Source organism: Amblyomma americanum, chromosome 1 (genome assembly GCF_052857255.1).
Source record: "Amblyomma americanum isolate KBUSLIRL-KWMA chromosome 1, ASM5285725v1, whole genome shotgun sequence".
In the NCBI taxonomy this organism is placed as follows: domain Eukaryota; kingdom Metazoa; phylum Arthropoda; class Arachnida; order Ixodida; family Ixodidae; genus Amblyomma; species Amblyomma americanum.
Genome location: NC_135497.1, coordinates 312,753,829 through 312,778,835, shown reverse-complemented (window position 1 = coordinate 312,778,835; position 25,007 = coordinate 312,753,829). Strand labels below are relative to the sequence as shown.

Here is a 25,007-nt window from a genome sequence, read left to right as displayed (position 1 = left end):
AGCAGCACTGCTCGCGGAGACCGACAGGGCTTCCTAGCCAGGACAACAGCGAAACAAGAGTTCTTCCTTTCTCGTCAGCCTGCACGATCGCATGGCGGCATACCTCATCAGGGATCGCAGCCTTTTCTTTTTCATATTACAATTACTACCTACAAAGCCACCTACGGCAAAAGATAGGTTGCAATAAGTTTGTTCGTGGGGACCTTTCCGGCGGCGTTCATCGGAACGGGTAAAACTATCACGAAAGGACACGCGCCTTGTGCAAAAACAGCACGTTGCTATCAGTAAACCCCAATGGCCATATTTGTTTCCATGCAACTATTTTGTTCACAGGTAATGCTGTCTACCCAGGTGGTAATGCAACGAAAACTGCGCCTGGACTAGAGGTCAAGGCACTGTTTATTCATCAGAACAGCTTATGGCCAGTTATCCACGGCTCGCTCTCGCACAGGTGTGTGGATAGTTCTAGACTTTGCTGCCTGGTCCCCATCGCTGTAAACGGGGTGGAGAGCAGCAAACATTGCGCAGATATTGCAGCAGTCGTTTATTATGCTTCGCTATCTGTAGACGAGTCCGCCACTACGCAATTAGGTTTACACACGCGCGACATGTCCCTGCTAAGTGGGACAGGTGGAAACTTATTTCAGTGCATCAACTTTATAAATGAACCCTGTCCAACTTGGATTACATTTCTGCAACGCGACGGTTTAAGCTGCCGCAAACAATTTTCACAATTACAGCTCCGCAGAACAGGTTACATCAATGAAACCGGCTGACCAGTTCTTCAACCCTCAAGGAACTTCAGCCTACATATGGACGGACGGAGACGTTAATCACAGGCAATAAAGCTGACAAGAGAATAAAATCTTTTAATGACAAACGACAACTGTGGCCGCATGCTCGCTACCTGAGCGCAACATCGAGTGCGAACTGGCAAGGACCCCACGCTTGATGTGCGCATGCAGCGTTAAGTGAGATGCATATACGGCCGCGTTCCCATGCAGACATGAGCGACCAGATGTTCACGTCACATGCCAGTTGGACATGCACGCACAAACAGATGCGTCCGAAGCATGACAGCGTCTCTGAAAGGTCAAGCACTTACGGTAGGAACATTTCTCACAGCACGGCAAAAAAACACCCGCTTACGCGCGAGTCACGCAGCATGCGAACGGCTTCCCCGAGAACCGTGCCTCTTTCGTTGCATTGCGCAGGCTGTGCCTGGGGCGAATTTCTGCGCAAAAATTCCAAAAAAGGCACGTTTCACGCGCGGACGCGATGCGACAATCTGTGGACGCCGCGGGGCGAGGAGGTGATTATGCAAGGCGCGAGCAACACCGCGTCATCGTGACGCTGCGCGCACAGACGCGTCGGCGCGCGCCGCGTGCGGGACATATTCGGGCGCCGGCCCGTGTGTCCGGCAGTGACGGTCACGGGCCGACCGCCATGTGCGCCGCAGCCGGCGCGACTCACCTGCGTCAGAGAGCTATCCGCCGGGGAACTGGCCGGCGTCCGCCATAGCGGCCGCGTGGCTCCAACGGCGAGAGACCGGCAGGACGTCCCAGAGCGCGTGTCAAGCCGCCACGGTAGGAACTGCGCACATCGCACGACGAGGAACCCCTAAAAACGCGACAACGCTATCGCACACGCGTGTCCACACGGGCAGCAGTCGACGACGCCGGGGCAACAAAGGAGGCAGACGCAAGAAGAGCGCCAGAGCAGCGGGGCCGTCCGACGCGAGAGGGAGAAGGCCGCGTTGTGGCCCAGCTTCTCGCCTGCCCCTCGAGCGCGCGCTTCGGGGCGAGAGATCGCAAACAACGCGGGGAAGAGCGCGGCCGCCTCCTCTCCCGCCGAGAGACGACCCCCGCCGCCGAAAAGCGGTTCGCGTACTCGCGGTCAGAGGGCGCCCCCACTCTTCTCTCTTCGGCCGCTGTCGCGTGATTCGGCACCCTTCCTTGACCTCCGCGGCCAACTTTCGCCTTCGTTTGTCCACCGCACAGCGCAGCTTGCATGCAGTGCTCTGCGTTCGAGCTCCAATGGGCCGGGCGTTTGCGTCGGGCTTAAGATCTCCCGGCATCCTCGTCCAGGCCCACCGACGACAGCCAATCCGTTCACGCTGACGTCCCCACGCGTCTAAGCGCCGACCGTGCAGAAAGGAGTAATCTCTGGAAACAGCCCTGGTCTGCCTGACCAGTTCGCTCTCGCGTTACACGGAGAAGCCCGCAATTGCTCCGTCAACGTAACCGCCACTCAGCCCCACAGAACATCGTCTTTCTTGAAAGGCGCACGCACGCACGAAGGTATGCCACAACACTCGGTGGTGTTAGTACCAGGGGAACTAAACGTAGGACGGAGCCGTGCACCGAGGTCAAAAAACACTGACAACACGACGCTCCGAAATTTAGGAAGCCTGCTGCGTACCCGCGCACGAGTCCCTCTTGTGCGAGTGAACATCCCCACGCTACATCCAATGGCTCATTTCGCGGTTACGCCAGTGCAGCTGGCCCGTGATGGGGTCTTGCGCTCGGCTCGCTTTTCGTTTCAACTGTAGAAGAAATGGAAACGCGTCTATACACGAATCCCTCGAATCTCCTGCTCTTAACAGGCAAGCCAATAGACACTCGTCGTTCAACATGGACGAGACAGGGCGAGTCACGGACTCGTCTTTTCGACATTCGTGCCTGGCGTCTGCGGTCAGCTCTCGGAAGGGGAAGAGCGAAAGCAGAGTCGGCGGCATGCCATGCCGCGTCGCCATTGTGCGCGCAGATCCTCTGAAGGCCAGCTCCTTCTGTCGCTGCCATAAGAAGATAAGCCTCTGCTGTTCAGAGCAGCCATTCCATTTGGTTCGCCTAGGCACATTCGTGCCAACGGGCGAGGAGGCTTTCCTTTCAAATGCAGAGGCAGGCCACTCCCGATTATGCCACCGGCCTGCAAGGCCCAGAGGAGAAGGAAGAAGGGGACGCAAGGGAGGGAAAGGGCAGGCACAGGAAAACCTGTTCTCGGCGCTCTTTTCCTTTTGCCTTGCGTTCTTTCTCCTTTTGGCCTTTGATCCTGTCTTCCTGGGGCTGTTGTGCTCTCCGCCGATGGTTACCAGTGGTTTCCAGCGCTCGAAGCCGTTCATACGCGCTGCGTCAGCCCGGGACCAGTTTTGGGCAGTGCTGCCGCGCTCTCTTCCCTTCTGTCCCCTTCCCTCCTCGACCGAAGCAGACGCGCGCCTGGGAAAGCAAGGCTCAGGAATGCTGCCCAGCTCTTCTAATCGCAACGGACAAAATGGGCGCACTTCTTCGCGCGCGTCCGTGATAGCTAGCAAACTTGCAGCCTGGACAGTGACGAATTAATTTTTGAACGCAAAAAGAAAGGAGACGTCGCCAACAGGAATTGCTGTGTGTAGCAGGTGCGGAGGCTGGCACGCAGAAGAAAGAGGGCGGGGAAGGCCTAAATAAGTTTAAATACGGGTTCGCCTGAACACTGCACGTGGTAAGGCGTGCAGGTGGCATCCAAGCTTTCGGGAAAAAAAGGGTGCGGTCAAAAATTGTTCAGGAACTTTCCCATGATTCTTGGTATGAAAGGGATGAATCAGTGCATCTTTAACCCCGCTGAGACCACTTTAAGCCCCCCCCCCCCCCCTCCCCCGGCTAAATCCCCTCAAACTTGATGGGTTAGAGGGGGGGGGGGGGGGGGGGGGGCTCTACCTTCGCGCAAGCCGCAAGAAATTACCTTGGGCCCCTACCGGAAAAAGTTGCTGGCTATGTACTTGCATCACTTGATGATTCATTAACATAAGAATCGAAGATCAAGCGCTGCATTAAAACAGACAGCGCAATTCAGCTGTTACTTCTCAACATGACATTTGCTCTGCTAATATACACGTGATAAAATCTCCGCCTGTGTTAAACTGCATGCGCTCTGTACATGTCGTATGCGTTTCTGCGTTGTGTCCTTTCTTCGCGCAAATACGTACATTAAACAATTTAAATAAATAACTCGCCCAAACATAAGTATTAATTGTGTTTAAACGAAGAGAGACATACGTGCAGGATGCCAATAACAGGAAGCGAGTTGGCGTTTCAAAATGAGCCGGGCGAGAAAGATAAAAATTGGACCCACCTGGGCAGCAGCCTTACCAGATCTGGCTACAAATATCCGAATTGGGCTCGCGCCAAAAAAAAAAAAATATTTCGCCTATGAGGTTATTTTGGGGCTACATTTTGTCGTGGCCGAGTGGGAGTGTGTGGGAGGTTTGATGGGGGAGAGCGTGGTGGCTATGTATGGAATGTACAACCACCCCTATCATAATTCTGGACAAAAGCATTTTTGAACAGGGACCAGTTTATGAACACAATTTTCATATATAATAATATTTCACTATAAAAATCAATAGATCCTCATATCTCTGGTCGGCAGGCTTGAATTTTTTTTTGCTGTCGTCAAAAGAAAGATATTGCTGCACATCGGAAGACTGGACCATTACCTTAAATGTTTCCATAACACCTTACTATATTTCAATATTCAATTTTTTTGTCCACGAATGTTGGATATGAGATCTAAGAAATGCGCGGACGCACCAATGGGGGCCATCGCTTTGGTACCGTATTGTACAAGCGAAGACGGGAAGGGGTGTGGGGGGGGGGGGGGGGGGGGGGGTATGTCAACGAAATGATAACAACAACTGGTTCTGATGAAAGGGAAGGCTCACTGAGGGAAGGGATAAAGGAGGTGAAGGAATTGCTGTAGGGGAGTCTCGGCAATCTGCAATGAACTCCCTCTTTAATCTGCTGTTCACAGGGGCGTCTTTTGCGTTTCTTCCATTGAGAACGGGAGCCATGGCCGGAATTCCAGCTTGCGGCCTTGTTCAGCCACCGAAAGCCACAGAAACGGGACTATGGAAAAATTATCCAGCGGTTCCCTCCCCACCTGTCCTGGGGTACAGGAGAGCTTGCAACGCGTTAATGGCGCTCAAAAGGCGCAGCTTAGCTCGAACATTTAATGCTTAATTTCATCATTAATTGAATACCCGCTTCAGTAGACCGTCTAGCGGCCGCCAGGCGAAGTGCGTTTGCCGGGTCGGGTCGCCAAGGCTCCATCAAATCATTACTGCAAAAATTACTTTACAGTGGCGTGGCGCGCGCTTATTTTGGGAGCAGTAGTTTAGCGCAGCGCTGGCTAGGCCCCCAGAGACAGCACAGTGGGGTGGACACACGTTCCGCGCAGCACTTGGTCTGTCTAATCCGTGACTAAAGGAGGATGGCGAGCCTGACCGCGTCTTTTTGGGGCCGCTGCGCGCGGGGACCACGCGTACTTCTGCGAGGGCCTAGAAGAGGCTACAGTCGGATACAACTCAAGAACGAAGCGGCAGATGCCCCTCAAAGGAGCACACCTCCAGCCAATCGCGTCGACCAATTGACCATTTGCAGGAACCTGTAAGTCGTCTTCTCTGCAAGGCTTGTTTTCCAACCAAAAGGTCTCGAACCCAGACGACACACCCACATTCTTCGAGGGGATCAAAACTCCGGCCGGTCGCACTGTGCCTGCAGCAGACTCGAGGCAGGAGAAGGAGGGAGACCATCCTTTGTCACAGTGCTGTGGGGAACTGCTGAAGAACTACTGAGCGAATTGGTGCATCGTGGGCGTGGTAAAAAAACAGCCCAGCGACGACGGACACTCGTCTTCTTTCTCCGTACGTGTCCGTCGTCGCTGCGCTGTTTTTTACCACGCCCATGAAGTGATGTGGGGAGGGAGTGGGTTGTTCTTTGTTCTGGCTAGGGGTGCAGGGGAGAGAGGGGGGGGGGGGGGGGAGGAAGTTGGAGTGACAGTGTTGTACAGCACAAAATTTTTTTGAATGAGGTAGGTCACTACTGCGGGCACAGGGACAATGGCCAATTTCCTTCTATTTCCTGCCTAGCCTCTACTGCAGTGCGACAGAAGGTCGACTGGAATCCCCCTTTCTATACTGTACCACTGTACTCTTTGGACGGCTCTATCAGGGCCATCTTGAAGTAAAGTGGCGACATGCCCGAGTCTACTCAGAAAGGGGAACTTGACTCTTTTCGTTTGCACAAAGAATGCGAGTGTCGTCTGGGAACAAGGCCTTTTGGTTTGAAAACAAGTCTTGCGGAGAAGCTGACTTACAGATTTCTGCAAATGGTCCATTCTCCCCTACAGTAAGGTGGATAGTTGGCCGAGTTCAATCGGATTCATGGTGAACCACGGCCGGTATCTAGGGGGGGGGGGGGGGGGGGAGAAGAAGCAAGACACGACATGGGAGTCCTTCGAACCCCTACTATGAACGCTAGCTTTGTCCTACGCACTGTCCCGCATATAGATATAAGTACCGAAAATAAGCAGACAGCATTAGTACAGATGGAAATGTGAGATGACGTGGCGGACGACACTCCTGGACGAATGCGTGCAGCGAACTCCTGCCACAGTCGGCACAAATGGCGGACGAGGAGGCTCGAAGGTCTAGTGTTGCTGTCAAACTTGCTCAAGAGCTGTCCTAATTATCTTGATGGAAGATGATGACTACTCAAGGTTATGCGGCTCCCGTTTGGAGTGTAACTTAAGCCATATTAGTAACAGAAAAAAGCATCATTAAATTGCACAGTTTGTGCTCGTTAAATGACCACAGTATTGCCAGTTTTCTCGGATGAATCGTATCCCAAATGTCGCTAGCAACATCGCATTTACATCGCTGAACGGTAAATGAAATTCCCTGCCTCCCATCATACCATATACCCACATTACTAGCTTGGTCTGGCCCGGTTAGTTGTGTACAGATGAGAGAACACAGAAACGCCAAGTTGAATAGAAAAGGTTCTAGGCAAGGAGACAGAGCAAATAATATACTTTACGCAAGACTACTACAGTCTTAATAACGAAGTGGTTAACATTGTCTTCCAAAACAGACACAATTTTCGAGCCTGGTTATATTTGAGCTCCTTATTGAAATCGCTCGGCGGTTTGTCCTCGGACCCACCTGGCAGCCCTGATCGACAGATGGAACTGCTTGCCAAGCAGGGGAAATGGGATTTACGAAGGCTAAGTAGCGTAGTTGTACTGGTCCCTTCAACTACTCTTGAATTGTTTCACGACTGCTGCGGTGCAACGGGCCTTTTTTTGGCCAGTCACGTGCGGCGCAGGCGCCAAGCCCCCTCGTCCGCCCTTTTTGCCGACCATGCCAGGCGAAAATGGGGGAGGAGCTCGTTGCACGTGTTCTTCCACGAACGACGCCTGCTGGATATGGGCCTCCATGCAAGCGGGAAGACTGTTTCAGCTTCCATTAGTCACGCATTCAACAGATCGAGTGCAGGGCAGAAGGTGTGCCCACAGATGACTCGCCCTTTTCTGCTCTGTCCAGGCGAAGTCAGCACTGTTCCTAGCTGCTGTCCACAAAGACCCACCCTGCCTTTGTAAAAGAAATTTTTCCCGGAAAGATGCCAAGCTGCTCAGGAAGTCCCATCCGGAAAACGTATACTTCGCCCGGCGGCCGCTAGAGGGACGCGCTACTTTCGCCCATCCCTCCTGTGACTACAGTACAGCACTTGTACGACACTTCCGTTAGAAAACGAGACCTTGGATGAGGGTGACCTTGGCCAACCTAGAGAAATAAAATAGATGTTGCCGTGACTGGGTTTCGGACCCGCAGCGGCGCGAAAAGATCACCTTCGGTGGCCACTGCACGAGGGCACTATGCTATCGCCGCACTTTTTGGTTCATTATTGCAAGAAAAAATTGCCGTGAAAAACAAAACTTAATATGCGCATGCCACAAAAGATTAGGCTGTGTAATACCAGCCCACCATAAACCCGCAAGACCGCACTTTCCGAAACATAAAAATTCTGGTAGCCACACACATGCATCTAGGTAGGGAAGCCAGCTAAGCGGCTCTTCCAGGGCGGCATATGCTCTCCGCTCCAGATTTCGATGGCCGCGGTGATTCGGCGCGGTGGCACATCGTACGGCTGTTCCAGAGACTAAACAGTCCCATCAACATAAACAGATCACATGGCACAACTGTATCACGCCTCGTGTGCAACTGCAACACACTACCTACGTCGTCGTCTTCACGAACTTCCATCTGTGCACAAGTCACCAAAGCAAAGGAAACGCGCTTTCAATCACGCTTTCAGATACGTGGTGTTGGTGCCCACCTGCAAAATATTTCGTGCGGTTTAGCAAACCGCCAGCATTTCTTTTTTTTTTAATATATTTGCGAAACAGCAATCAAGGTATATAATGAAAACAAGAACGCGTTTCGGAGATGACGTTTCCAAAGCGTACACAAGGGTGACTCCGAAATAACCTCACTGACGTTAATTCTAAGCGTAACACCTCCTCTTCCAAGCTGCGGACGGACCTCGCGAAGACCTATCGCAAAGCCGGCACCAGAGTGTTTCTCTGCTAACCGATCAACGACTTTAAAACTGCCGAGGAATTCCTGTGTGTGTATATGTGATTCGTGACGATACCGCATCAAGGCCGACTGCGTACGCGGGGCGCTGAACGCTGGCTGTCGGTGGCGCAACCATGTCGCCTATCTTTCGAAACCATCGCGTTCGGTGCCACAGAAGACGCCCAACAAAGGCGGTTTCGCTGGCGCGGAAGGCTGGGACAAGTTTTGCGCGTTTAGAACAATCGGGCATTGAAACGAAAAGAAATGTAAAAAAAAAACTTGCACCCAGCCGTCCCGCGTCCCGGCGATTGCAAACATGTCTCGCAGAGGTTTCTCGAGTTTGATTATGTGGCGTGTTAAGACTTCGCTTGCCTTGAACTCATGCGAAGGAGGAGCGCGCATCAAGTTTTTCCTCTCTCTCCCTCTGTTCGCTGATCTCAACGTCAACACACATTTTTACGCCGACGCGGTTTGGTCGCCATTCCGCCAAGAGGGCAGAGGAGGAGCAAGACAGGGTCTGCTCTCGCGTGTCCGCCGGCAACAGCACGCAACAAACAAGAAGAGGCACTAATCTAACGCGCTGAACACGTGCGTCTTGGCGAGGCCACCCCTCGACGCCGTCAAACGCGACGCACTGTGTTTGTCAGCCGACGGCGAGCGCGTAGAAAAAAGGTGGCATTGCACTCAACGCAATCGCGCTTTTAATGACGCGCTTTTAACGATGTTGTCAAAATACTGCCGGCAGTTTTCTTTTTCCCTCGGCGTCATCGGTGAGTTTTCTCCGAGTTGACTGGCCTCAGGTCAACGCCGCAAATGTTGGGGAGCTCGATGATACGGTCTGTTCCCTCTCCTTTCAGAGTACAAGCTAAGGCAGCTTTTGAGTTCGGTTTACAAGCTTTCCGCATATTTGGGCGCTTTCTGCGAATTCATTACGGCTTGAATAACATAACTGTAGTGTTAACAGCTCTGAATCACTTCGTCACCACACAGGTAGGGCGCGGGGATGGCTGACGCATACGCGGAGCACGATTTTGGAACCCTCGAATAACAGGAATTAGGGCGAACCAGATAGTAAATTCTGCATAACGACCCCGTCTTTCTCCTTGGCCATTCTGTTCACCGCTCAGTCTTTCTCTCTGGCGCTCGCGATCAAAGACTTCTGTTCCCATTTCGTTTCCCCGACTAAGCTTGCACTGTCCACTTTCCAAGAAAACAGCCACTCGCAGGGAGCGTTTTCCGTTCTGGACCTGACCGTTCAGCTCAAAAGTGCTTGCCATAGTCCCTCTGGGTCGATATTGGAACGATACAGCATTCCACAGGACGACAGAGGCGGGTACTGTGCCACAGTGCGCCAACTCATCCACTGTTGCCGCCCGGCCTGTTTCTGGGGGCAGCAATTGGGTGCAGCCCTGAAGACTTCTGGGATCAGAATAATGCCGCGCGTATTCCCTGAACGCGTGCGCCGTGTGCTGCAGTTGCGATAGAAGGATTAAGCTCAGATTTGCCAAGCCACTGCTTGGTAGGTGTCGCACACACCTGCCGCGACGAGAGCTGAAGCGCAGCTGTGCTAATCTGCTAGAAATATGCAGCGCTACACCAACTTCTGCCCACGAGACAAGCCGTGTCGGCATGGTGAAGGGAGTCCAGGGGCCTCAATTGGCGCCTGTGAGGCGTAACCTGTAGCTTCGGTAGACAGCGGATGCCTCCAGATGTGCCGGGACAGGTGGCGTCGAAAAACCGCCTCGACTCTTACTCGTATCCGCTCACAGCTTCTCCCGCCACTGGCGCTGTTCTCGACACGCGAAGCCTCACCAGAAAGCTGTAACATAGGGCGATCACCAGCATACAACGCGCATGCGCAGACGGCCAAGTGCGCCCACAGCTGGCCTGTCAGGGCCGCCGGCGCGTGAGCATTGGCGGCAGGCGGAATAGCGGCTAAAACCTGCAGCGACTGGGTTGCCTGTAGCGACTAGCCTGCGGTGAAGGCGAGCGATGTGACGCCGGCATGACGCGCGAAGAGACAAAGGCGCTCCGCGCACAAGCCCGCGGGTCCACTGAAGCGGGCCGCACCGCCGCCGGCTGCGATGCCTATCGCATGCGGGTGGTCCAGAACTCGCCCGAAGAAAGTGTGCTCGGGTTTCGCCAGGCAGAGCGTCTCGAAACCGGCAGCAGCTCTTTCGGCGGCATGGTGTCGCCAGAATCGTAGTAAGCTAACTGTGACCGATGCAGGTGGGGCGTCACGAAAGAAAAAAAAAGTGTGCGTGTGTGTGTGTGTGTAGTGGAGGGGTGACATGTTGCAAGCTGCATGTTCCATACGAGTCGCAAGATGCGTCCGCCGTACGCGAAACACCGTCTGCGAGCGTTCTTTGCGTTCTTCGGCGTTTTCTCGGCCTCTGCTGGCCAGCTGCTTCTGCTCTGCAGTTTAGTTCCTAACAAACGCCTACTCTATCTGTCCGTATCTCCCCCGCCTATTCGTTGTCTTTTAGAGTGTTCCGTAAGAACAACGGTGCAGTCTGTACTACCAGCTTCGTCCTGTGATCACTCCGCCGACACTGATGATGGCGCCCATAAGCAGCAGTAGGAAAGTGCACAGATTCGTAATGCAGGCTGGGAGAAAATCCGCAGCTGGGACCCGTAAGGTAGCAGCAGGTCCTCGTAACCACCACATTTGGGTGGGCGTGCCTTTATGCTTGTGCCTGTCCACTGGATTGCTTCTTCTGTGCGTGCAGATTCTTTCGCGGCAATAAAGAAAAAATTGCGGCTTCTGCAAATATGGGGCGATGCGTATTAGTGATGTGAGCACAGCAGCGACCTCTGGCTCAGAGCTCGTCAGTTAGTCCTCTGGCATCTTGTGACGGATCAAGTTGTGCCTGTTTAATGTGGACACTTAGGTTGCCGTGCAAAAATGTCCATAAAGCGAGTCGTCCGCAATGACGCTTCGTGATGAAAACAAAGAAAATTCAGGAGCAAAAAAAAATAAACAAATAAGCACTGCATGATTAAGGTGTGCTTCTGCACTAGATGGTGTACAGGGAAGTGGAAATTGACCATTTCCGGAAATGTGTAAGTCACCAGCTCCTGCAGGGCTTGTTTTCCAACCAGCAGGCATCCTCGAATCCAGACGACATTTTCGTATTCTTCGTGGGAATGAAAACTCCGGATGGTCGCGCGTTGCCCGCAGCAGGGGATAGGCAGGAAAAGGAGGGAGACCGGTCTTTGTCGCCGTGCGCTGGGGAGTGGGTTCTCCGTTGTTCGGGCTAGAGGTGCGGAGGAGGCGAAGGGAGGAAGTTGGAGTGAAGGCGCGGGGTCAGACTAATTTGTTTCGCAGAAAATTTTAAGAAAGTTTAGTATGAGCAGAGTCCTTGTAAGAGGTAGCCCTTTCCTGCCGGTACTGGAACAAAAGCCCGTCTCCTTCTATTTTTGCCTAGCCTCTACTGCGGAGCTACAGAAGGTTGACGGTGATCCCCTATTCTACATTGTACCGTTATACTCTTTCCACAGCTCTCCTCTCTCGGAGCCATCTTGACGTACACTGCTGACATTCCAGAGGTTGCTCAGAAGGGGGAACCTGATCCTTTTCTTTTCCGCAAAGAGTGCGGTAGTGTCGTCTGGGAAAGAGACCTTTGGGTTGGAAAAAAAGTCCTGCGGGGAAGCTGACTTACAGATTTCCGCAAATGGCACATGGTACAAAATGTTGAGAGCTTCCAGTGCATTATATAAGCTAGTCACCATTTTTTTTAAATTTATTCCATGAGAAGCGTAATGGTGTCTGATAGTTTGATGACGTGTGTCCTACTAAGGCTGTTTACCTCCCACGGACCACTAGTGCATGTCTGTATTAAGTCGGCTGAAAGGTGCTGGCTTTCAGCGTAGCATAAGCTGCAGAGTGAGCTTTTTGAGCCACTCACGCAATACGGCACATGCGCGTTGACCAAGCACCTTGGCATTGCCAAGGAGGAAGCCACAAAAAAGAAAAAAAAAGGACCATCGCTCAGGCATTCGCGCTTTCACTCTACATTTTACTGGTGTATTCCTGTCAAAACATATCGACGGAAAGGTCACTGTGCATAATAACGCAACAAAACTACATGGACCCCAATGGGGTCTGTGCATTTTCACCCTCTTCATTGTCCGGAGAGAGAGTTTCCATATTAACGAGGCGCAAATACAGTGAAAAAGTTTCTCCAGAAAAACTGTCAATAACTCGAGTCGTCCATATTGGGAGGGGGCGGGGGTGTGTGGGGGGGGGGGGGGGGGGGAATTCGTGAATAAATAGCTTCAGTCGCAAAAATCATAGCCGCAAATTAAGCCCACGCACGCAAAAATATGCGTGGACTATTTGCTTCCGCGAGACTCAACCTCATCACCCTGCGATGGCTAATGAAAAACCCTATAACCCCTGAAGAGACCCAAAATAGTTTATTACTTTTCTTGGGCGCGACGTAAGTAATTGTTTTACAAAACCGCTACATATTTGTGGTTCAGAAAACGTACCACCGAAATAACCAGGCCTAAGCAAGCGGACTATATGTTTTCGCCTCGTTGCTGCCGGAGGGGTGATGCGCCCGACCGTCTGCTCCGGCTGAACGTAGTTCGGCAGGCAAACCCGTGGACACACCGCACATTTTCGAAGATCACTCCGCGTATCACTCCGCCAACGGCACAGCGGAGAGCCGCCGTGCGATTGGCTGAAAGGCACTCTGCGCGTGCTTTTCGCCATGGCAACCATGTTGGTTGACTCCGCCTACCTTCTGCGGTGAGTTCCCCCCAAAAAAAAAGGCGCCAGCCGGGACGTTTAATGCGATTTAAGAGGGAAATCGGACCCACGGGGTAATAGCAACTGAAAATTTCTAAGAATGCTCGGAGCGTTTACATCGAGTTCCCGCGATAATAAGTTCAACTCAAAGCGATCTTTAGTGCACCTTTAACGGCGCACGACTATTTCCTTGTACAGCTCAGCTCCTGCATTGACTGCCGTTCGGTATTACGCGATAGCATAACAACATCATTTGCAGCGGAAAGCCGGTGTCGTCTGGTGACCGCTGTCACACTTTGGGAAAGACACTAAAAAGTCAAAAATTTCATAGTCGGGGGAGCGGCATTCGAACCCGCAGTTTGAACTTATCAGTTCCGCTGGCCGGTGCATGAGACGTCTACGCCACCGATGCAACTTTTCAAGCGAAAGCTTTATTGGCCGCAGTCGCGATTTCGCCGTGGCGGTACTCCATCGAGGCACGTGACGTCACAACGCGCGCCTCGCCGCGGAAGGTTACTGTGCTTCGCGCGCTCGCCGCGCCATCTGGCATGACGTCACACACCGCGCCGCTCGCCGCCGTTTGGTAGGACGTGACACCGCGTTCCTCGCTCGCCTCCGCTCGCTTGGACAGCTGCGTCGCATGCGTGATAAGATGTCACAGGATTGAAAAGGAGAGCTGGCGTGCGCCGCAACCACAGTTGAGGCGACAGTGTGGACGGCGACAATTCTGATAAGCTGGAGGAGGCCTGGAATCGACAGCGGAACGAGATGAAGAGGAAAGGAATCGCCCAGGAAACAGACGAACAGCGCGCCGAACGACTGGCTAAACGCCGCCGTGAATATGCCGCCGCGAGACAGGCACATTTAACGCCCGGTGTCCCGACCGCTAGCAGCAGCGACAGCAGCCGGAGGAGAGGCCTGAGTCCTGCTTCACTGAAGACGGCCTGTGATGAGCGATGGAATGCGACCAAGAGACTTCAGCGGCGGTCCTCAAGAACAACGTTCCGTTAGCCTAGATAATAGGCGTAAGAATGACGCGACCCCTTCAATCCTTGGATAGCCTCGGTGTTGAAATCAAACATGGACCTACAGGTCATACAGGACGTTTATTGCCTGTGCTTCATACGTTGTGGAATATGTGAAGAAGGCCAACCGGGGAGTTTCACGCTTGCTTTCGCTACATATATCCTGGCATAGCCGAGCTAAGCCACTGCCATTTTTTTTTCGGTATTTAGTGGAAGTAAAAGAGCACTGACAGAGCAGACTGACGGGCGAGTTTATATGACACAATAAGGCTAAAACAGCTCACCTGCACGAGAACGAGGGAAGATGAGCTCATTAACACTGACAGACTTCCTCAACATCCAGCGAGTTAAACTGCCAGTCTCTCGCCCTGCGCTTGGAATGCCGTCGTGTTCATCAACTAGCCACGTTCACGCGTGTATTTTTAAAATGCCAGTCTGTCGCGCTGTGGTTTGGAAGCCGTCGCCTTCATCACCTTCCAACCGTGCGCGTGGCAGCGCCATCAGAGGAGCTTGCAGCAAGCCCCACGAAACAGCGGGAGATTGGAACCAGTGAAATTCAGTTAAAAGACCCCGTGCTGTCGCAGTGTGGCCGGGTATTGGTCACTAAGCAAATTATAAATTTTAGTGTTGTTTCTCTTCTTGTCTCTCGGCTCTTTTTTGTAGCATTTGGTTTCTTTTCTGGGTCTGTTTTCATTTTGTGCGTTAACACTGTCGTCTCCGTCATCAGTCTAAGCGCAGGTAGCATTTCGCGAAATCAGGCTTTCATTACTCTTGTGGCTGGGCATAACAAGCGCATGCATTCTTGCCTAGGGGGTACCACTCTTTACGAGGTCTTCTCACTGTGATTTCAAAACAGGCGTCGCTTTGTGCTTACGGCGCGTCAGCGTTAATTTATAGGAAACATCCGGCTCGCATGCGGGAGGTGCGGGGTTTGATTCCCAGCGCCGCCGGGTAGGCAGCGGTTTCCAACCCGTACAAGCTTTCCCCTGGCTGGGTGCTCGACTGCCCTGAAGTGAAGTGCCACCTTTTGCACACAAAAACACTCTGTGCCATGGCGTTCTTTTTGGCCAAATGTGTCGCTGAGCCTAGAATCCGTCATCATCGGATTCATGCGAAAAACGATGCATGCATGTGGAAAATCACGAGGTTAGCGGATGTGGGGCGGGCAGGCGCTCAACTCAAGAATGCGGCAGTGTTTCGAAACCGGGGCGGAAGGATGGCAATCCCTGGATGGAAGCATCGCACAACTGGCGGACTGCTCGCACTGCCGCCGCCGACAGCGCCGAGCGCGCTGCTCGCTTATATACCCCGCGCCGGCGGCTCCCCCCCCCCCCCCCCCCCCCCCCCCTCCTAATAATGAAGAGAGGCCGCAGTGAGGACGGAAAGAAGCGTTCCGCTCGGGGCGCGTCTTTTGTTTCAGCGGCGGCCTTGCGTCGGGGCCGACGCGTCGACGTTCGGCCTTGCACTTGGGAAGCTTCCGCCCTTCGGCCCCACGCGGCTCTCCCGGCGGCCACTCTTTCTTCCTTGCGGGGGCGTGTTTCTTTTCTCCTTCCCCCCTCCGCCGCCTTCGGAGAGCGCGGCTTCCTTTTTCTCCCCGTCCGCCGGGCGTCCCCGGCGGGGGCGCTTTTATTGCTATTACGGCGAGACGCTGCTCGGACGCCGCTGCAGTGGCCCCCACTCTCCTCGCGGCGACCCGCGTAAGCGCTGCCGCTTCTCCAAGGAGGGAGCCGCATCGACCAGCGATTGCCTCGCCATGCGTTAATAAGGAAAGGAAGACCCGCGGCTGCTTCGGCAGAGACTGCGCCGTGCCCTGGGTGCCGATGCGGGCGCCGCCGCCGACCCTCCCGACTTCTAGAAGAGCGGGCCACGGCCGCCTCCGTTTAATTGGCTCCGGCCGGTTTATTTCAACGGCAGAGTTTTTGAGACGCGCAAGGGGGGAGGGAAGACTACGGGGGCGTGCCGGTGTGCCGCGCCTGCTCTCTTGGGCGCGCATTTGGTTTTGACACGGGGGCCGCGACCCCGCGCGCCTGCGCTAGCCTGCGCTCGAGGTCAATCTGATTAACCCTGGAAATCAGAACAGGGATAGGGCGGATGAGTGCGGTGCGCAGTGGAAGGGATTTGAAGGGGTTCTCTTGATTCACTGCAGAAGCCAGCAGCAATCTACTCATATTTTTTCTGTGTCGCTATTTCGTGTTCCTTCGCAAAAAAAAAAGTTCAAGATATGCTTTTTTGCGTTCGCTGGTAACGGAAGAAACTTAAGGGCTTCTCGCTAATTTCTCCGCACAGTGCAAGGCTGCACTAAACGCCGCACGGGTACGGGCGGGCACAATTTTCATATTTCTCTCTCTCTCTCTCTCGCTTTCACTCATCGTCCTCTTAAGTACAGACTGCACAAGACGTGCGAAACCTTTGGTAGAACCAAGGCCGCAATATCGCTCAACACGCAGCAAGTCGCAGCGAAAGGAGTCTCCTACTTGATCCGTAGCGCGCACTTTTCCTATACGAGTCGCGTAAATAGCTCCCATATTCCGAACGCAAAGATGCACCACAAGCGCTCCATGCTTAATTGTGTACGTTCAGTTCCCGTCGTCAGTGCTAGACACTTGTATACCAGCGGAATTTCCGATATCCGACCACATCTTTTCTTACGTCGTTGAGCTGTGTAATGCTATCGATGTGGCCGCTACGTAAAGGAAGTCGAGCCAGCGTCTTTTTTTTTTTCTTACCTTGTTCCTATTTTTCCCCGCTTCGTCGAGTGCCGTTACGCTTACACCACGCAGCCCTAGCCGTGCATGAGCTCAGCGACCCCACCGCACTTAGGTGGCCGTTTACCGGCGCCAGAGACTGCATTGTTAACCGAACCGAGCGGCCCTCTGGCAGTGAGCGCTCCTTTATACGGTGCTCGGCGAGTCGGCCGGAGATGCCATTCCATCTTCCCGAGATTATGCGCAGTCGGCGCCGGTTGCGCGTCGCGGTGCGTGCGCGCGGGCACGGCCATCGCGCAGCCCGGCATTGTTCGGGGCCATTTCGTAGCTCATTTGCATATGAATCTGCGCGCCTCGTCACTGCGCCCGGAGGTCTCGCGAAAAGCAGCTGACGAGGCCTCGCTTTCTTTCTTTCCCCCTCGCGCTCCGAAGCTCCCGCTGGGGGAGGACCGCAACCTCCGGTGTCCGCCACTGTCTCCGCATCCGGAACACTCTCAAGATGCTGCGCCGGATCGTGGTCGGGGGCATCATTCGCTCTTCGAGGGGATCTCGTAGTAGGAGATCCTCACCTTTCTTCCCTCTTCCGCCAGCGTCTTCTTTCGGCGCGTAGTCGCTCCCGCCTCTCGCGTCCCTCGTTCGCAGCAGAGCTAATCTTCCCCCTCGGTGTATTTATTCACTCCCCATCGGAAGGCGGGCGGCCGCGCTGGTTAGCCCGCTTCGCTGTCTCGCCATCCTTCGTCGCAGCCTGTCCTCGATTTAGACAGGTGCGTATAATGGAAGAGTGTACGTATAAATTAAGACGTCCATTCTCAGTCGCTTCGAAATGAGGTGGGAGGGGGAAAAGCGAGCTCCACTTCGATCTGCTGGTTACGTCCTTTGGCCCCTTAATCGTGGCGACTACAAGGGAGGAAAGTGACGCGCGAACCCGAATCACTCGCTTCGCATGTCTCGTCTGGTTTTTGCCGCAAGGAAAGGAAAGCTATTGCGCAATTAAATGTCGTCATCTAAGCGCTTCTTCGCGTCTGGTGTCGCAGGCTACCCGAAGCGAGTGGGCTCCACCGTCTCCCTCGATGACGATGAGTGGGCTTTTACACGCACGAATGAGGTTCCCAGCTGTCCTTAACATGCCCAGCTGGCGCCATCTGTCGGGCGCCAGTAGCGAGCACCGCGTAAACTCCCCCGTGAAATGGTGCGCCACTGAGCGGCGCGTCGCAGTGAAAATTTTCAACTTGGAACCTCGCCGCTCGTCGCGGCGGCAGGATCCGCTGGCGTCTTCGCTTGCATGTGAAACAGGCATTACTCTTATTACGCGCTGCAGATGACTTATAGAATGGTTCCCGCGCTCACACCGAGGGGTTTTGACGGCCATAGGACATTAGTGGAGTGTACCAAACATTCCAAAATTCCCGCGGCAATTTTTGATGCTCAGCGCGATGCAGCACGCGGTGGTAGACGCGCGAACTATAGAAGCGCTCGTCATGATTTCCTGGGCTTGTGCCAAAGTTAGGTAGCTTGCTCTTGGTGCATTATAAACTGCATAAATTGAAATATTTTCATTTATCGGCGTTCAGAAAGTTTGCGAACTTTCTACAAGTTTAGTAACACCTGTTGTCCTGTGATCCTTGGATCCCATAAGGGAATCACGCCGACGGTTTCCAACATTTCGTGGTGACGAGCAAAACTTGACACGACTGAACGCAACCTGTCTCGCGTGACTCTTTGCGAAGGAATCGCGCCAGTCTAATTCACTCTCGAAAGAAAATCGCCTCTCGCGCGCTCACGCTTATCGATGCGCGCTGGAAACTACTCCAACAACATCTACCCGAAATTCTCAGTCCGCGCGGGGTAGGTAGGCCGCACAATGGCGCCCCCGCACGGCTCAAGAAGCAGCTGCACGTGCTCGACGACACATGCAAGCCGACGTCCCTCGCCGGTGGTTAAAAAGCAGCGACCTTCTTCCCTTGGGCGCCCACAAAGAGGTCCCGACAGGGCCTGTTGGACCGAGGACAAAGCACCCGCCGGATTTGTGGCCACCTCTGAATGTCGGAGAGCGCCCTCTGCCCATCTTCCTCGCTGTGGGCCCTCTTCCTCACCGTTATTATGATTGCTTCTTTCGATGACGGCGCTCGCACAAGACGCACGCCGTGGGAAGCGGATTTCCTTGTGCCGTCGCGACACCCGCCTTTGTCTGCGCCCAGCACCGCACCGCGCGAAGATCTCTCTCCACGCCGACATTTACGCCGCTGCAGTGCCGTGCAGACGAAGCACACGCCGACCGAGCGCCCCGAACAGCCGGTGTTCCCCCTCTGTGATACGGGGTCGGCACCTTATTTTCGCCGCACTGTGGCACTCGACACGGCCGCCGTCCCGCTACCGGAGACGGTTAGCGGATTATTAGGCCGAAGCCCCGACTCGATCTGCGGTGCCTTACTGACAGGCGCCAGCGAAAACAAGATTGAGAAGATGGGCTGTGCCACGGAGCCGTCGCTGCATACGGAAATCAGGTAGCGATTTCGAGCTTCTTTTCTTCCCAGCCACCGGCTCCTGCAGTCCCATGTGCGTCGGCATATGATTTCACGAAACACTTTGGACAGTGTTACACGGGCAGCATGGCGCTGGGATCTGCTTCGATCCGCTCCTCTTCTCTACACCGAACATGTGTTAGACATGCTATCAGTAATGCGTAGTCGAAGGTTTATCACCATGTGTACTACTCCCTGAGTGTGTTCGTGCAATCGCAAGGCACCCAAAAATATGCCCAGGATGGGAAAACCCCCGAGGCCAGTTACTGTAGCGGCCACGTTTTGTAAATACGAGTTCAGCTCGTCTGCATGAAGGTGTGCAACCTTCTTACCTGCATCAAGCGAAGCGCAGATAAGGTTGCAGTCACGCCGGTCCAAGGGCCGCCGCACCGATGTCCCAAGTAGTGCGCGCTAGGCCCGTGCACGGCTTCAAAATGTGAAACAGGTCATGGCTGCGTCAACGAATATCGCGCACTGATTGTCAGAGCCCTATAAGGTGATCTTGGAATACCATGGACTGCTACCGTTTCTGCAATTGTGACCCAGGATTCAGGCACCGGAGCCGTGGCGACCAAATATTCGTATGTCGGCTTTTAAATGACCAGTGGAAAGAATTTCCAGGCCCGACTTGCTTAATGAGAGTGAGTTGGCACGAGTGTCTACGGCTCTGACATTCACAAACGACAGTACAGTGGAAATGAAAGGTGTGCCCACGTCAGATGGAATACAGTTGCATCGATCCGGTGGCTGAAATCTTAACCACACACGACAGCGATTTTTCCCATCAACTAAGACCGTTCGAAAAGCCCTTTGTCGTCAAGGTCCACCATAATCCCTAGGGACCCCACATGTCTTCTTGCAGCTCCCGGTGAAGCCTCACACAACGGCAGCTGATGGCCGCTGCTGGTCAAGTGTTTGCGGTAAGCTGGAAAACGAGACGAGCTCCGGGTTGCGACCCCGTCGTTGCTGCACCACGTTGCAAACCTTACAAACACAAAAAGTACGGTTTCTTTTCGGGCAAACCCCGTACGAACTCGGCCGGAGATGACGCCTGCTGCGTACATACACTCGGCACACGTGCTCGATGCCCGTCCTGGTGCTCCTCTCTGCGTCAGGCGCTCATTATGCCCGCGCAACTCGGGCAGACGACGCCGCAGTAATCCGGCCCCGGCGTCAGCGCGTAGCAGATGGCGCGTAGCGTGGTTGGGGGACCGGAGCGCAGGCAACCCGTTGGCGGCCGAGATTTGCACGCGCGTGTCTTCACCTGACGGGCCGCCATCCATCATCTTACTCAGACCTGACCGTTTCCGGCTCGCTCGTCGGAGGAGGAGGGAGCGCCCGCGTGACGGATCCGGCCGGCGGTGGGGCCCGAACCCCGAGCAGAGGCGAACCCCCTCCTCGGCTGGATGGATTAGCTCGTCGCGTCGGCTGCTCCAGGAGAGCAGCCCTTGGCGGCCGCCGGCCGGCCGGCAGATCGCCATGCCAGATAGGCACGTGCGCGCGCACGCGCCGGTTTCGAACCTTTCCGCAACGCCCGCCTTGACGCAGCCCTCGGCCGACAAGAACGTCCGAGTGGACAAAGACTTCCGCGTAACTCTCGGCTGCACTGCAAGTCAGCGGAAAGGCCCCGGCGAAGAGACATACATTCCTTTCGAATGCGTGAGCCAGTTACCTCCAGTCTTGGCTGCCGCCTCCTCCTGCTTTGGCCCCCTGTTATTCTTGAGGGCGTTAGCCTATGACTATGTGGCTTAGTGCTTGTAAGGCACTCGGCTGTTGAGTGAACGAGAAAAGCAGTGCGTCACAAACAGTAAAGGCAGCCGGTAGTTCTGTCGCGATAAATTTCAGCCATTGCAGCCACACGCGGCAGGAGCCAATCAACTGACATAGACTTTTGGAACGCTGTAGATGAAAAACGAGCCACACTGCTTGTGGCCAGAAGCAAACGCGGAGGGCTGCATATTTTTGACAAAACGCTGTGCGTACGCTATCCACTGATGGAAAACTTCGGCTATAAATTACATCCGAGATTCATATCACGTAACAATAAGAACGAGCATTTCATGAGCGTAACACGTGCAGCAAGCACTACGCGATAAGTAGCAGCGCGAGCAGTGAAGTGACGGGTGAGACAGCCGAGTGAAGAAAGTAACCAAATAAAAAGTAGGAACGGCAGCCACCGTTTACAAGGGTTCCCCGCAACGTCCAAAACTGTCTTTGCTCATACAGCACCCACCGACAGAGGTGAACGATATTCATCGTAAAGCGTCCTCGCTCTAGATCACATGCAGTGAACGCAGTCAGGTCTCCTGCACTTGCGCTAATGCTGTATAGTGAAATAGCGGCTGTGCCACCATGCTATGTCAAACTATTCCTCGCAGTAGCATTTGCTGATTCCGGCCGTGTGCAAAAGCATCCTCGTGTGAAATTTTCGGCGCACGCAAGGAACGCCTGCTGGTCCAATGCGTACCTCATAGCAAAGGGCCTATGCTTTCACACGGAAGATATCAATTAATTTTTTTTTGCTAATTATCCAACTCTACCAAGGCCGCATCGGGATATCCGATTCGTCGTGTTTCTCTGAGAAAACACTGCGTTGTAGGGCTTTTACGAATATCGGTGCGAAGCCCACGCAAAGGACAGACAGCTGGACACTGCGCATGATGTGCTCACATAATTCACGCAAGCCAGATATCAGGCCACGCAACACCCGCAGCAAGCAGGCGCTCTGCCGAGTTCTCTCTTATTATTTTAAAGTTTGCGAGTTGTGTTTTGTAGTTTACGGGGCTTGTTTCGTGAAAATGACGAAACTGCAGCACATTTATTTCCTTTTTTTTCTTTCTTCAATCGCTTCACCGAGTGAACGCGCAAGTTTTATGGGGGCCCTGTTTCAAAGTGCTCTCCTCAGGAGCAAACGGCTGCAGCAAGTTTCATGCGCAGACGGCTGGTGAGTCATGCACCCAACATGGCGGGCCCGTCCTTTCTTTTGTGCCGCTTTTGCCGTGCTTTTGCTCGTGGCCGTTGTTTCGCTGTCAAGGCGCGGCGGTGCCCGATTAGGGAAAGGGAGGCTACGCCGGAGAGAGAGAAAGAGGGACGAAGCGAGGAAGAAGGAGAGAAAGGAGGCGAACGATGAAACCACGTGACCCCGGCCGACCAATGCGGAGCTCCTCCGGCGCAGATGCGCGAGCGCAAAAGAGGAAAAAGGGGGGAGAGGGCGGCGGTCTATCAGCTTGATCGTCAGCTCTCATTGTTCGCCACCTACGAAGCCCATAGGCAGCGGGAAAGCAAACCGGCAAAGAGCAAAGGCGTCTCTGAGCTGCGTTAGGTCAGCCTCGCTTTTGCCGCTTTATTATTGCGGCGCCCCTTTCGCTGTATTTGTCTCCCTTTCCGCCCTCCTATATATCGGCCGACTCCGCCATCTCGATTCTGAGCTGCTTGGCAGGAAGGAATCTGGCGTCGGGGGACGATATGTGAACAGCGCAAACGACAGTGTCCGACCGGTTGAACGAGGGAGGGACGAGTGAACGTTACTCTAGGTCTGCGCCTATTGACAGCGTCCCATAACAGCGCGCAGGAAGTTGGCAATGAAAAGAAGTTAACTTTTGCGCGTGGTGCTCACCCAGGACGTCGACGCTCCACGGAAGAACGTTATTCCTTTCTGAGTGAAATGCGCGTTGCGGGCCTAGAGCTCGCGCTTTTGAAATGTGCAAGCACCAAAAAGTCGCTTAACCGAGGGTAACTGTCAGACACGTCTATTAGAATCCGAGATGTCAAGTCCTCGTTGTCTGCCGGGATGCTGTTGATGGGGTGATTATGTTTTCAGCCTGTTCGGTAAGCGCGTTCGGAGTCTGATACCCCTTCGTTGCGTGAGGCTGGAGCTCCTTCAGCCATCTTGAGAACGAGCTGGCTTTCCCAATATAGACCGTGTCGCCAGTAGTCTACCCTCTTGTTTTACTTCGTAAAAGGACCACTGGATTGAAAATTTTTGCGACACGTCAGTCTACTCCAAGCTAGTGCAGCAGAGAAGATTCTCAGTGTAACCCGCAGAGGGCGAAATATAAGCGAGCACGGCACAAGCGCAACACGCGGACTGACGATCGTGATGCCGAAACTGAAAAAAAAAGAAAGAAATAAGATGCAGCCATTACCGGCCGCCGGAACTGACGCAGTTCCAAATGTCTTGAAGGTGAAACTCTCGTTCTGGTACGTGCCAAAGTTAGCACCTCCAGGCAGGCTACAAGAGCCCTATCGCACGACTTAGAAGCAAACCCCTTGTACTCCACACTTTTGAGGAAGGGTGTACGTATGCAGACGTTTTGCTTCGCCCATGCGGCTTGGACGTGTCGCAAGAGGATTCTCCTTTGGTTGCTCTCATCAAAATGTCGCAGATTCTTATACTAGCGTATGGCGACTATACAGCGAAGCCGGCGCCAGTGAAGTTCCAGCAACGCCCTCGATTTTAGACACGCTCTCTAAACATTGGATGATTAGGATATACCGCGCATAAAAATCATTTCTCGGGAACGGGAAAGAAGAAAAATTGTAGGGCAGTCGCCCTCCCCTACATACACGCAGTGTCCCACGGACTGGAAAAGACCGCCAATGTAGACACGACTCGCTAGTGTTTTTCACGGCGCCTAAAAAAAAATCTTGTGGGAGACTATGCGCGAAATTGAACAATGAAGGAGAGAGGCGCACCGAGTTCCCAGCTGAGGATTAAGAAATCATACGCGCTGTGTGCAGCACATAGGTCAGTCGGGAAGGTGTATGAACGCAGGGTTGCGGGAATATGCTAGCAAATGCGAACAGATTAATCATCCCGGAAACCTGGCGGAACAGTGCAAAAATTTGGAAGCCTTTGTTCTAGAGGGCCTCAATTTTATGGCTAACGCAAAACAAGACTAAAAGAGAGATCACTGAAGCATTCGCGCCTAGATCCGCCAAAGCACAGGCAAGTGTAAGGAACACGTGGTCAGGACCGAATATTTCCACTGTGTACGTGTCCTTGTTCGTCCTATCTTTTTTTTTCGTACCGTGTACAGCGCGTCAAAGCATTCAAGGAGCCTCGTGGCCAGACGACGCTCTGGAATCCATTCTGGTAAATTCGAGAAGTGCGTACCTGCTAGCCTGCAGACATCACCCGTCATCTGCATCCATGCTTCCGCATTCAAAGACACCGTTTTTTTTTTTAAATATTGTTTTCATCGTTTTGTTGTGATTGACTTCGCCGCAGGGTGGCGAAGCCCATGACGCGTTTTGTGCGGTATAGACCTCTTCCTACGACAGCCGTGAGTACTGCAGGTATTTGAGAACATTAGGTCGCAGTATTAATAAAGTAGGAAGCATTAGAGTCTGCCGTGCATACTGAATCTTCAAAGTCCTCCATCGCTGCTCGTCTCGCTGCATCGGCGGATATTTGTGTTTGTATGCAGAATTTTGGAACTATAGGTGGTAAAATAAAAATGCGGCAGGCAACATCAGTGACATGAAGTGACGAACACACGCGCTCAAACACAAAATGTTTGGGCCGGCCGTCTGAGGCTTTATGTAAGTTCGTTCACGACCGCGAAGGAGCGAACCATGTAGAGCAGAGCTCAATACCTCTGATTA

The 25,007-nt window shown here is 53.6% G+C and overlaps 1 protein-coding gene across 1 annotated transcript in view; it reads right to left on the bottom strand.

Moving 5' to 3' along the window:
* Nucleotides 1-1,184: 1,184 nt before the first annotated feature.
* Nucleotides 1,185-25,007, bottom strand: part of LOC144120167 (uncharacterized) — a 77,702-nt gene continuing 53,879 nt past the window's right edge. The window contains exon 3 of the mRNA XM_077652593.1: nucleotides 1,185-1,593. Within this exon, the coding sequence (XP_077508719.1) occupies nucleotides 1,479-1,593 (115 nt within the window). The 3' untranslated portion in view covers nucleotides 1,185-1,478. The remainder of the gene's footprint in view (nucleotides 1,594-25,007) is intronic.